Consider the following 14,125-nt stretch of genomic DNA (forward strand, 5'->3'; position numbering starts at 1 on the left):
AAAGTCATGACGTATTTTGTCTATGTTTTTCAAAGGTCATTTATTTATATAAAGAACAAAGATCAATCAATGATATATTGCCCGTTTTGTTCGATAACTTTTTACCATCTTTCAGTGAGCTTCATAATTCCTCGTTCATAGAAGGACCTGTCTTTATTTTCAAAAAACTGAATACGGTGCTGATTTACAGCCTCATCTGAATTGAACATTATACTACGCAAGGAGTTTTGAAGAGAGCGAAACAAGTGGAAGTCTGATGGCGCAAGGTCAGGCGAGTATGGTGGGTGTGGCAACAAATTCCATCCAAGCTCCAATAATTTTTGACAGGTGATCAAACTTGTGTGTGGTCTCGCATTGTCACGATGGAACACAACTCCTTTTCAATTAACAAGCTCTGGACGTTTCTGGATGATGGATTCCTTCAAACTGTCCAATTACCGACAGTACACATTCGAATTGATTATTTGGTTCCTTGGTGGGAGCTCGAAAAACATGACACCTTTAAAATCCCACCACACTGAGAGCATAACCTTCCTCTGATGAATGCCTGCTTTCGATGTCATTTGAGACGAATCATCATGTCGGGACCAAGACTGTTTGCACGCCACATTGTTGTAAACAGTCTCATCACCAGTTATCAGTCGCATCAAAAACGGATCGTTTTCCTCACGTTAAATGAGCGTATTGCAGATGTTTATACACGCCGTCAAACGAACTTCTTTGAGTTCACGCGGAACCCAAATATCGATCTTGCTTATGTATCCCAGCTTCTTCAGGTGGTCATGAACACTTGAACGATAGATGTTCAATGTATCTGCAATCTCGTGGCGTGTAACGTGGGTTTGACTCGATCAATGCCTTTATTTTGTCATCATCAACCTCGGTGGGCCTCCCTGACTGAGGGGCATCGTTGAAATAAAAATCACCAGCACAGAATTTTGTAAACCATCGTTGGCACTGACGTTCTTGTACAGCATTGGTACCATAAACTTTATGCAACTTTTCACAAGCTTGACACACGTTCTTTTCTTTGTGGAAGTAAAACAGTAAAATATGGCAAAAATGCACAGTTTGGTCTTCCATCTTCAATTTGATGTAAAATCTCCTAAACTCAACCAAATTGCTCAATTTTTTTTTTAGAATGAAGCTAGAACTGCCAGCTGTCAAATGACATAGCAATAGCGTAGATGCAAATGACTCTAGTACTTCCAAAAGTGAACTAGTGCCATCTGTTGCAAACATGGGTCATGACTTTTCCGAATACCCAATAGTTATTGCCATTTTATTAGTCATTTTATAATAATAATAATAATAATTATTATTATTATTATTATTATTATTATTATTATTTTCATGTTAAAGAAGTCCCTGTAACAGTCCTTATGATACTGATTTAGTGGTTATGAACTTTAGCCTTTTCTTCTCTGGGATGTTCTTTATCTGTCCTTCAATTCTAAATGAGAGCTTTGCTGGGTAGAGTTACCTTGGCTGTAGGTCCTCACTCTTCAGCACATTGAATATTTCCTGCCAGTCCCTTCTGGCCTGCAAAGTTTCTGTTGAGAAATCAGCTGATAGTCTATGGGAACTCCCTTGTAGGTAGTGAACTGCTTTTTTCTTGCTGCTTTTAAGATTCTTTCTTTGTCTTTAACTTTTGACATTTTAAGTATGATGTGTCTTAGTGTGGACCTCTTTGGGTTCATCTTTTTGGGACTCTGTGCTTCCTAGGCTTGAATATCCATTTTCTCGGCCAGGTTACAGAAGTTTTCCATCATTATTTTTTCAAATAGGTTTTCAACTCCTTGCTGTCTCTCTTCTCCTTCTGGTATTCCTGTTATGGGAATGTTAATACACGTGATGTTGTCCCAGAGGCCCCTTAATCTGTCCTCATATTTTTGGATTCTTTTTACTGTTCTGATCGGGTGTTCTTTACTACCTTATCTTCTAAATCATTGATTTGATCCTCTGCTTTATTTAATCTGTTGACACCCTCTAATGTAGTCTTCATTTCAGTTGTTGTATTCTTCATTTCTGACTGGTTCCTTTTTTTTGTTTCCTATCTCCATTTTTATGTTTCCTATCTCTTTGTTAAAATTCTCCCTCAGACCACTGATGAGCATCCTTTTAACCAGTGGTTTGAACTCTGCATCTGGTAGATTGCTTGTCTGTATTTTGTCTAGTTCTTTTTATGGAGCTTTGTTCTGTTCTTTTATTTCAGACATGTTTCTTTGTCTCCTCATTTTGGCTGCCTCCTTGTGTTTGTGTTTGTTTCTATATATTAGGTAGGGCTGCTATGTGTCCTGGTCTTCATAGAGTGGCCTTATGTAGTGGGTGTCCTCAGAGGCCGAGTGGCAGAGTCTCCCTGGTCACGAGAGCCAGGTGCTCCAGGTATGCCCCTTGTGTGGGTTGTGTGTGCCCTCCTGTTTAGTTGAGCCTTGGTTGTTTGCACGTCAGTGGAAGGGATTAACCCTTGTGCTGATTGGGTGTGAGGACCAGCCATGACTACAGTGGAGGAGCTGTTCTGCAAGGGCTGGTCCTACAGAGCAGGATTCACTTTGCAGGGCTCAGGTGCCTGCCCTGTCTGCCCTTTGGGTGTGTCATCCTTGGAGGCATCCAGATGATGTTCCAGCTCAGTCTGAAGCAGGCCACTGAGCATGCCAGCTCCTGGAAGTGGACCTGTGACAGGCCAATTTCAGCCACAGCCTGTGCCCTAGCCAGGGCCACCTGGCATGAGCCACAAAGCAATCTGCAGATGACCACTGCCCACACTGTGCTTGTAGGTGCCTCAAGAGGCCAGCCTGCAAACCAAGGCTGCTATCATTAGTGCTGGGCTTAGGACTGCTCAGCCAGAGGTATGGGACATGCTGAAGCCAGATGCTGCTTGTTTGGGTTTTGTGAACCTTTGAGAGATCTTAGTAAAGTCTTCAGCATGAGCCAAGGCAGGCCGTTTGTATGGAAAAGCCACTGAAAGCGGCTTGGGTGTGCCCAAAAGTTGGGCAGGGTGGGGTAGGGTCTCAGAATCACCTGGGCTGGGTGAATGAATGGTGTTAGCCAGGTTGATGGAGTCTCAAATATGGTGGCTGCATACATCTGCATGCTGGAATGGGAGAGGCCTCAACAAAGAAACAATGGCTTCCTCCAGCTCCTCCATCTGGGAGAAAGCTGCCCTTCCTGCCCTCACCCTGTAGCCAGACAACTCAGTTCCTCCTTATATGTCCCTGGTGCCTTTCCATCTACTGTCCAAGCACTGTAGCTTAGAGCTAGTGAGTCTGTCAGTGAGTAAGTCCATGGGCCGTTCCTTCAAGAGGAGCACCTAGGACTGCAGCTGTCCTCTGGCTCACTCCACTGGTTTTCAAAGCCAGAAGTTATGGATACTTCTCTCCCTGGCACCAGAACCCTGGGCTGGGGAGCCTGGTGTGGTGCTGACACCCCTTGCTTCTCTGGGGGGGACCTCTGCAGCCAAGATATCTCTCCCAATTTTTAATGGTCACATATGGGTGAGGGACCAGCCCATGTCCCATCTCTGCCCCTCCTGCCGGTCTTGAGGTGGTTTCTTCTGTATGTCCTTGTTTGTAGGACTTCAGTTCAGCTAGAATTCAGGCAATTCTCAATGTTGGTTGTTCTGTAGTTTAGTTGTAATTTTGTTGTGTTGTGAGAGGAGGTGAGCACAGCGTTTGCCTATTTCACCATCTTGACTGGAAATCTAAAATGCTAAGATTTTTTTTTTTTTTTAAGCTGAGACATCCTGCCACCTGTTGGCAGCTCAGCGGCTGCTCAGCTCGGGCCGGGCATCGAACCGCTGTTGCTCAGAGCTCAAACTCTTGAGCAAGCTCTTAACCCTAAGATTTTTGATAGATGTTTTCAGAACTGTTTTTACAAAAGGTTGTATAAATTCACCTTTTCATTAGCCCAGCAGTGAGTGAGAAAATATATACATACATATATACACACATATATAAACACATATGTGTGTGTGTGGTATGTACACATTATATATATATATATGTGTGTGTGTGTGTGTGTGTGTGTGTATATATATATATATATATATATATATATATATATATATATATATATAATGTGTACATATACTGTGTATATATATAGTTTTTTTTTTTTTTCTTAAGACCTCTGTTGCTCCACTTTCTATTCTGGATCTTCTTGATTTTCCCCTTGGAGTTAAGGAATATGTAGCCTTGACCAAAGAGGTAAGAAAAGTCATTCCTCCCTTCTTGTCTGCACCACCATCACCATTACCACATCATATATATATATATATATATATATATATATATATATATATACACACATACATATACATACACACACACACACAAACAAACAAAAAAATACCTCACATTATATGTAGATTTTGCTTGTTCCAGTTCCTTCAGCCAATTTCAAGTTCATTCAGGTGGTAAGTAACACTTCTTTTGGAAAGCATGGTAAAATGAAAAGAACATGGACTTTGGAGTTAAATGAACCAATTTCTAGATCTCGGCCCTGCTGACTTCTCGGTTATTCTTCATTAGGCAAGTCATTTATTGTCCTCTAGACTGTCTTGTCATCTATGAAACAGGAGAATAATACCTCCTTCACTGCATTATTGTAAGCAGTAAGTTCATGTGAAAATATCAATCATGGTGCTTGGTACATAGCAGGTGCTCAAAAAACATTCCTTCTCCCTTTTTATTCCCCACATAAGGCTTGGTCCAGTACTATACATGCAGATGGTACCGATAAATATAGCAAATGCTTGTTGTATGAGTAAGAGTAACCCAGACAAGCCCTAGAGTGCATACATGCATGCGTGCCTGGTCAAAGGCCATTGCTTGGGGCCACTGTCCCAGCATCCTAAACCATAACACTAGACTCCAGTTGTCTGAAACGTTCCCAGAATCCAAATGTCTGAGTCTATGCTCTGTATATCTGTAGTCCTGTGATCAAAACAAATAAGTGGGAATTTGAATTTTCAGTTGAGGGAAATTAGTTTCTCAGGAGACCTCTTTTCAAGCTTCACATAGCCACAGAGAAAACCAAGTTCCATAGTAAGCTGATCGTAGAGTTCTGTTCTCTGATGAGTGGATTGGTCAAAATTCTCTGCTACAGTGGGCTCTTTCTAGGGAGTGATTATCTCCGCAACCTTCCCTGTGAAGTGTTGACATCAACCACACACTCGTTCCTTAGGCGACAGAAACCATGGGCAGTGGTGATGCCCTGGGCCCCACAGTCTGTCCCTGTGGCTACATGTGGGGTTCGGGAGCCTCTAGCGTTGTTTCCTTTATCATTTCCTTGCTTGTGTTTCTATCAACCCTACATCTTAGTTACTACTTATTTGCAAACTCTTTTTGTTGTGGTTTAAATAGTACCAGTACTATTCAACCCCACCCCGTCTCCTAAACAAAAAGCACAAAAGGAAAAACTTTAAGTATGGAGGGGTAAATTTTAAATGTCAAGTGCCAAGTTTAGCTGGAAAACTTGGAGTCTTATTTCTACTGATGGGTTTTCATGATGTTTGTTCTCTCAATACAAGCTACTTTTCTTTCTTTCTTTCTATCTTTAATTTATTTATTTATTTATTTTTAAGATTTTATTGGGGAATTGGGGAAGGGCAACAGACCAGTTGCTGTCTTTTTGTTCTGTCTAGTTGTGGAAGACGTCGCTTCACTGGCCCATGTTGGTATTATTATTGCGCCCTTCCCAGGTGAGGCAGTCGCCCGCCAGCCTTTGGATGGCCGTTCACCGTGGCTCACAGCAGATCATGCTGGCTGCTGGCCGCTCACACTGGCTGCCAGCCACTCATGGTAGCTCATGGCAGCCCTCTGCAGCCTAGGCCGAAGCCAGCAACTCACAGCAGCCTAGCTCCAGGTTGAGCTGTTGTTCACCGTCTTAGCTGTAGAGGACGTAGCGTCACTGGCTCTCATGTGGGATCCGAACCGGAGCTCTGCTTCTCAGAACTGGTGTCCCAAGCCAACGCTTAACCAACGTGCCACTCGGCTGGCCCCTGTTCTTTCTTTTTTTTGAAAGAGTGCTTTGCTTGATCGCTATGTATTTCATTAGCTTCTCCTTGAGAAACTGGGCTTACCTTGAACTAAGGCCCTGTAAGTGCTTTTATTCTTTTTTAAAAAAATTATTTTTTAATAAGTCTCTAGGAAGCAGCCTGGTGTAGTGCTTGGGCTTCAGACAGGTCTGGGTTGTCGTTTCTCTACCATTTACCAGTTGTGTGACTTTGGGCAAGTTACCTAACCTCTTTGAGCTTTTTGAGTTTCTTCATTTACAAGATTACTATGATGTGATATTATATGAGATCATGTATGAATAGTAGATGAGATGATGTACTCAAAGTGCTAGGCAAAGCAATCTACATATGGTAAGTCCTAATATAGGTACCTTGGGACATTCAAGTTAAAACCCAAACCCTAAGTCATCAACCATCTGAGACAATGACTGGACAGAATCAGGGCTAACTATATTTTGCACATTTTTTAAAAAGATTTTATTGGGGAATTGGGGGAGGGGAACAGTGTTGGGGAATTGGGGAGGGAGACCAGCCAAGTTGTTTTTCTTCAGTCTTCGTTGTGGAGGGCGCCAGCCACCATGTGGTTTCCCGTCGGCAGCTCATGGCCTCTAAGCTCAAGGTGCTGTGTTCAGTCTTAGTTGTGGGTGGGCGTAGCCACCATCCCATGCAGGAGTCGAACCAGCAGCCTTGTTGTTAAGAGCGCACGCTCTATCCATTGAGCCATCCGAGCTGCAGCTCAACTCAAGGTGCCGAGTTCAGTCTTAGTATCCATCGAACAGGTACTCTTGTTTTTACACCAGCTGAGCCATCCTGCCACCTGTTGGCAGCTCAACGACAGCTCAGCTCGGGCGCAGCGTCACTGGCCCATGTGGGAATTGAACTGGCGGCCCTGTTGCTCAGAGCCCACACTCTTAAGCCAACTCTTAACCAACTGAGCCACTTGGCTGGCCCTGCACATTTTTTTAAAAAATTGTAAAAGTGATGTCAGCTTTCTTTGTTCTCCAGTACTTTATATTGTTTTCTGCTTCATCAAGCTGACTTAAACTTAAAATCATGAATCCACTTGATTTTTGCTAATAGTTCTGTTAACTTGACCAGTGGAGTCATAACTGGCTCAAGTATTAAAGCAAATCAGATCTTTTTGCATATATTCCAAATGTGGGCAAGTGACACAGCTGATGGTGAACAGGAGGAGTTCGCTCACTAGTGGGAGCTTAAAGTCCCACATCCCACACTCCACGTTGCTTCGAAATTGCTTTGTCACCAATGACAGGGCATGTCACCACCTCTGTTTATGGTCTCCTATTAATGGAGAACTGTAATGTTTAATTGTTTATTAACTTCTTGGGATGTTGAAATATAAAATGCTGGCAACTTGAGAAACTCAGTAGTCATCACTGTGGAAGCACTTCATGTCAATTGGAGGGTGGGGATGTCAGTCAAGCTCTTTTCCCAGTTTATTGTGTTTCCCCAGAGCATTCTGCTCTGAGTGTTGCTGCAGAGCTGGGAAAACAAGGTGAAGTGCAGACATTGACAATACCTGTCAATTTGGGTCTTGCCCTCTGAGCTCGTTTAAAGTCACCTAGGATGCTCATTGTTTGGATGGATTGAATCTCTCAATTCAAATGAAAAAAAGAAGCTTCTTGAATAAGATAAATGAAAATAAGGAAAACATTGCACATAAGCAAATTATTAGAATATAAAGTCCGTTCATAGTAGACGTCTGTACTGTTTCTCCATTGTTTGTGTTTATTTCTTCCCCAGTTAGGAATTGGATTCCCTTTTCTATCTGGAGCTTTATTGTGAAACTTTGCATAAGACTTAAAGCCTCTGTGCCTTGGTTTCCTTATCTACTCATGTAACATGAAAATGGACGTCCCTTCCTGCATTTCCATGGTTCTGTGCCTACACATCCCCAAAGCTTTTAGAATATAAACATCTGCCAATTTGAAGAAACATTAGAAGAAAACATAGTGTTGCTTGAGCTTCCCAGGAGCTGGGGAATCATCCATGTACAATCCGATTCTTTTAAACAAGTTCTCTCAGTATTGAATTTTTCCTTTCCCCAAGAGCTCTATAAACATAGTGTTTTCTTGCCAGAGACATCAAGGCCTCAGAACTACTGCCCTCCTTCCATGAGCATATTATATGGTTTATGTTTGGCTTAGGATCTTTTCAACAGACAGCCCAGCTCCATTCTGAGAGGCTGACTCAGCAGAGTTCCTCGTGGACACTCCCACTCTTTTCAGGACTAGAGTGCCCATCTGCCGCTTCTGGCTTCTGAAGGGCCAGGAGCTGATGCTGCCTCTCCTCTCCTATATATACCCAAGTGGGGAGAGACACTACAGCACTGCTTCTTTCTCCATTTTACTGTAGATGTTTTCCAGATCATTTCCCCTGATTCTGCTCAGGCTCTTAGAGTTTGAGCCAAGCAGGTCTCATGTTCGTTCCTGGCTTAGTCAAGGACCACATCAGTCCTCTCAGTGATGCTCGTCTCCCCCGTCCCTGCCATCCACACAGTCCCTGTGCCTGTTTCCTTCCTTGTTCCTGGTCACTTAACCCTCTGATCTGCCCTTCAGGTTTGCCAGAGAGCCTCTCTCCTTTCCCTTGATTGAAATCCTGACAGCATCCCAAATGTTTTAGGAGTAAGCGTGTAATGTTTTAGTATGGAAAATTTCAATTATATGCAAAAGTAGAGAAAACAGAGTAATGAACCTCGGGTACCCATCACCCAGATTTGCTAATCTTGTGTCATCTACTCTGCCCAACCCCAGATGTTTTGAAGCAAGCCTCACATGTCATATCATTTCTAGTTTCCTTTTTAAAAAATCTCCAACTCCTCCCAATTTACTTGAGAGAGGGGCATAAGTTAATTCTCGTCCGGGTTTCATTTCATTTAGCCCAGCCACCTCTCTGGCCTCCCAAGCTACCAGTCTGCTCAGGAATTGATGTCCCTCTCCTGTTCTCCTACAATCCCATTCTGGTGGGATAGCTGACAGAAGAATAGGATCCGATTCATCTGTTTGGTGAGGGTTCCTTTAGAAGATGGCCACTTAGGTGGAAGGGAAGGCTGTTTCAAGCATGAAAGGGACAGGGTTAAAAAAAAAAAGATGCCTGAGTGACAGCTCACCGTCAAGAATAAGGTGGGCATACTTGTTTTTATTAACAATCAGCCACGACCGATGGGTAAGACAAACTCTCCAAAACAAAATGGCAGCTGTGATGGCAAGCGATGGCCTAAATTCCACTCTCCTCTGCCCCTTCCCAGGTAACAGATAAATCTGTCATTCTGTGAGGGATCTGAAGGCTTGTCCTGTCTCCATTTTCAGATGCAGTGGCAGAATGTGGAGCACGTTGGTGACCAGAGCCCCTATGTCACTTCTGTCATTCTTCATATTAAGCAGAACGTCCCCATCATCCGTGACAACCTGGCTTCGACACGGAAATACTTCACTCAGTTCTGCATTAAATTTGCAAAGTAAGTTCTGGAACATTCCCATCACTGGGTTATTTTGGTGCCATACTTACCATAAGCATGCTCGTAATCCAGGTGTCCCCACCATCCAGCTGGAGCTTATTCTGGTGCCAGCTGGCCAACTAAGTTTTTGTCCCCAAAAGAGGCATAACAGTAAAACTAAAGCCACAGGTAACAGTAAAACAGCAATACAGTCATCAACCATATCAAGGCAAAGAGAAATGGGGGGGGGGGTCTTGTTATTTTGAATCATGTGGACATAACTGTGCCCCTGCCTCCCCCCTGGTTTGAATAATTAAAATTCTTTTTCAGTGATTTCATATATACATTTTGGCTCTCCAACCAGATGATAAAAGCTTTTTAAGAGTAGGAACCATCGATTCTGTTTCTTTTGAGCCTTCTCATCCTCCTTCCCCATAGTACTTGTCACTGTGGCTGCCAGGATTTATCCACCTGGGGATGTCCTTGAGTCCAGGGAAGGTCCTAGAAATTGGGAAGGGCAAGTCAGGGCGCTTCTTTGCAAAGGTAGATAGCACTAAGCTGCGTGTCTTCCTGCCACGTCCTCGTGTGTGGCCGTTTCTAGTTTGATGTTTTGAAGCGGGGAAATTGTTTGGTCCCTTGCCAGTCAGCCAGCATCTGGCTGTAGCCCTAATTCCCCTGAGACCAGACACTGTAGCGGGTCAGTGCCGCCTCTGACCAATTACCAAACAAGCGCTTTGGCAAACTGCTCAGGGAAGGGCTGCAGGAAGGTCAGCCCAGTCCAAGCTACTGTATTTAGGTTGTTCTCATCCAGGTCCCAAAGGGTAATACAGGACTCCAAGTTTCTGTCTTCCGCAAATCTCTCCCCGTTTGTATTCAATTAAAGCTTTTCCTCTCCCTCACAAATAAATCCCTAAGGAACAACAATCATGGAGTGGCTGGCGGCATCAGCTTCAGTTCCCAGCTTGTCAAGAAAGGATACAGCGGGCTCTCCAGAGAGGCATCGACATTTGCAGTATGGCAGATGAACCAGGGGTTGATATTCCCTTCTCTTTCTGGGTGCTCATTAGTGTGTGTTAAAATCACATGTTCCCTATAGCCCCTGAAAGAAACAGCATCTCTGTAAAAGTTCACTGTGACCCAAAACCTCCAGTGTGGTTATACTGATTGAGCTCACATGAAAGTGAGTAAGGGGTTCATTTATGTGGCTAGTCCCAGCATCAGCCTCACCGTTTCTCAGAGCCCTTTCATTTTATTACTAAGCCCATATTGGGTGAGCTGGGAATAGGAGGCCCATCTATCACATCTGGAAAAGTTTAACCTGGGATCTAGAAAGTGGCTTTCTGATGTAATCCTTGGTACCCTCTCATCCCTGTAGAATCCCAGTGAAAGACTAGAAACCTAGAGGTACGGGCCTCCCCAGCCAAGAGCCATGGCTGCCACCATCCCAAGGGTCTGGAGAAGCCCACAGCAGTTACCCACGACATTGCTGGAACTTCTCCCCCAAAGACATGTCCCTGGTCCCTTGCATTTTCCCCACCCACCCCCAGTAGACTAGCACACACATCCAGTTCAAGGGCATAACCGAAGCCTACTCTAGTGTAAAGTAGCCTAGTGTTATAGACTAGGTTACCATTGTGTGTGTACCATTGCGATTAGTCACGAATTCAATCTTACATTCTTGTTTGGCCTGGCTCTGGTTTGAAAATAGTCCTGTTCTTCCCCCTGGTCAGCAGACCTCCCCCTAGATCTGATCTCTGGCGGTTAACTTCCTTTCCCGTTAACTTCCTGTCCCACCAATGCAGAACCTTAGGTGAAGTTTCCTCTTCCCCCCATTCGGTCTCTGAAGCAACAGTCCTTCCTATTTAGACATTAAGATCACGCCCCTGATTGAAACTACTATTTGAAACACAAGTGACTCCCCTCGCTCACCACGCTGATCCTCCTCCATTCAGTAATGGGGCTAATAAGACAAATCTCTTAACAGTGGTTGAGGGCATAGAATGAGAAGTCGTCTGTAAACTTCTGATAGAGTACTAGCACCAAGCTGACATTCAAAAAGTGGCAGCTGCTACATGATTATTTATTCAACATGCATTCATTTGAGTACTGCTAGGTCCCAGACACAGAATTAAGTGCTTTGGCTTAGTAAACATGGTCCCTATTTTCATTTGCCTTACAGTCAAGTGGAGGGAAACAGAAAAGTGAGCACATAAGTGTAATGAAGTAGGTTAGATGTTTGGCTAGAAGTCTGTGGATTCTGTGTAGAATACGGTGGGAAGAATATGGTGACTGAGGAAAGGCTTCATAGGAGAGATATCCTTCAGCGGAGTCCAAGAGACCTGTGTGTACTGACCCATAAGGCTGTAGCGAAGAGCCTTCCAGGCAGAGGGAACCATGTAAGGAAAGGTACAGAGGCATCAAATAACCTGCAGAATCATGGGATCTGCGAGTTGCTCAGCCAGGTCGAAGCATGGGGTGCCAGGGCTTCGCATGAGTCTGGGGACCGAGTATCAAGACGATCAAGGAAGGCCTTGTCTGCAGGTTTACAAAAAGGGTTTTAATCAGGAGAGGGTTTTGATCATGTTTGCATTTGGAATAAACTCCTTTGGCAGCAGGTAGATTAGAAAGGATGAGGCTGAAGGTTGGAAAACCAGTTAGGAAACAATTGAAAGAGCTCAAGTGAGAAAGGGCAGCAGCTGTGGGAATGGTTGCAAGGACAGATATGGGAGTTCAGGGGAAGAGCTGGTCACTGATTGGATATTGGGGTTGAGGGTGAGGGAGCTGTCTTGGATAACTCCCGGTTCCTGACTTGGGTGACTGGGTAGATGAGATCCAGTCTGCTGAGCCTGGATTCTGGGGCGGGGCTAAATCATGGATATGCTGAGTTGAGGTGCCAGTGGGCTGTTCCAGTGGGATGTCCAGTAAGTCACTGGATATTAGAGTGGGCACAAGTGTACGGGAAAAGATGTAGAGAGATGAGAGGATGGAGGTCACCAGCCTGAGAGCAGCATTTGAAGAGCGAGAAGAGGGTGCTAGGCAGCCTTTATCTCAGCCTGCAAATGCTGCTGTATTGCCACCATCCCTCCTTTGGTCATGGGCCCTTAGGACACATCCTGGTCTGTCACGCTGGCTCTGGCCTTGATTTTAGGCATTTCTAGTTTCCACACCTTCTACATCAGTATAACCCAGCTTACCCTACTCAGGCCTCTGCAGTTTTTTTCTAAAAATCCCTCCTGACCTGTTAAAATTTCTTTCTCTTTCCCCAAACCAGCATCATTATCAGTCCCCAATAAATTTGGAGAGATCATATATTTCGTTCCTGATCTGACAGTTACTCCTTAACAATTACTTCGTATGCGTGTTTTTGGATTTAAGATCCCATAACTACCTCATGTATATTCTGCTCTCATATCTGTTAGGATATTTTCAGCTACTAGTAACAGAAGCTCTGACTCAAATTGACTTAAATGGAAGGTGAACTTTTTATTTCATATAACCAGGAACCCAGAGTAGGGACAGATTCAGGATGGTTGATTCAGTGGTTCAGCAACATCATTAAGGACACAGTTTCTTTATTCTACCCTGCTCTCCTTGGGGCTGGCTTCATCCTCAGAGTGGTGGGAGAATGGCTGCTCTACATGATATAACCAAATACCAGAATACCCTAAAGAAGAAGAGAGTCTTGCCCCAGCCATGCTATAAAATCCTTCCCTCCAGTCTGACTGGGCCGGCTTAGATCATCATGTCCCCACCTCAGGACCAACAACAGTCACCAAGGGAATGCTGTACTCTGACTGGCTGAGGCTAATTAGAATTCACCTCTGTAGTTTAGGAGGGATCAACTTTCCCTTGACATCCCAAGGCCATGTACACTTAGTAAAGCCAAGGCTTTAGCTGGAAAGAAAAAGAAAGGAATGGATGCTGGTAGGCCACAGAAGTATCTCCTTCGATTCTCAGTTTCTGTATGGAAGGAAGTGGGACCTAAAAAAATTTTTTTTGCCGGAAGAGAGAATAAGCCTAATTTGTCACTTCTTTTTTATCCACAGTTCCTTCATCCCCAAGTTCATCACCCACCTCTTCAAGTGCAAGCCAATTAGTATGGTGGGAGCAGAACAGGTGAGATGAAATTGGTATGGGGCCTTTTCCTTTGGTCATAGATCAAACACATATCTTTCCAGTACAGATCTGCTCTGGAGAAATAAAATTGCTGATTTCCCCTCTTCGGGGTTAGTATGATGATGACCTGATGGCTTAATTCGGCCATCCATTTAGTCACATTTTTGTTGTTGTTGAGCACCTACCAAATTCTGGACTCAGGGCATACCACAGTGAACAAGACAGAAAAGATCTCACCTTCATGATGCTTGCATTCCAGTAAGAAAAGACAGATAATATGAAATTTAACAAAGAAATTAGAAGATAGTTTCAACTTAAGTATGCTAAATGGTGTAAAACTAGGTGATGTGAAAAAAATATCTTAGGGGCGGGGCATAAGGGAGTAATGGCTTTAGATTAGAAAGTCAGAGAAGGCTCCTCTGAGAGCTGGGCTTAAGAGGGACTCGAAGAAAAGTGTCCAAACAGAGGGAGCAGCAAAGGCTCTGATTATTTTGGATCCTGTAGTTGCTGGGACAGAGACCACTTAAGATTAGCAA

At 43.9% G+C, this 14,125-nt stretch overlaps 1 protein-coding gene across 4 annotated transcripts in view; it reads left to right on the forward strand.

Moving 5' to 3' along the window:
* Positions 1 to 14,125, forward strand: part of VPS53 (VPS53 subunit of GARP complex) — a 158,867-nt gene that overhangs the window by 125,787 nt on the left and 18,955 nt on the right. For all 4 annotated transcript variants that reach the window (XM_019650460.1, XM_019650458.1, XM_019650462.1 and 1 more), the window contains 2 exons: positions 9,346 to 9,494; positions 13,520 to 13,589. In XM_019650460.1, the coding sequence (XP_019506005.1) occupies positions 9,346 to 9,494; positions 13,520 to 13,589 (219 nt within the window). The remainder of the gene's footprint in view (positions 1 to 9,345; positions 9,495 to 13,519; positions 13,590 to 14,125) is intronic.

This window comes from Hipposideros armiger, unplaced genomic scaffold, assembly GCF_001890085.2.
Source record: "Hipposideros armiger isolate ML-2016 unplaced genomic scaffold, ASM189008v1 scaffold_141, whole genome shotgun sequence".
In the NCBI taxonomy this organism is placed as follows: domain Eukaryota; kingdom Metazoa; phylum Chordata; class Mammalia; order Chiroptera; family Hipposideridae; genus Hipposideros; species Hipposideros armiger.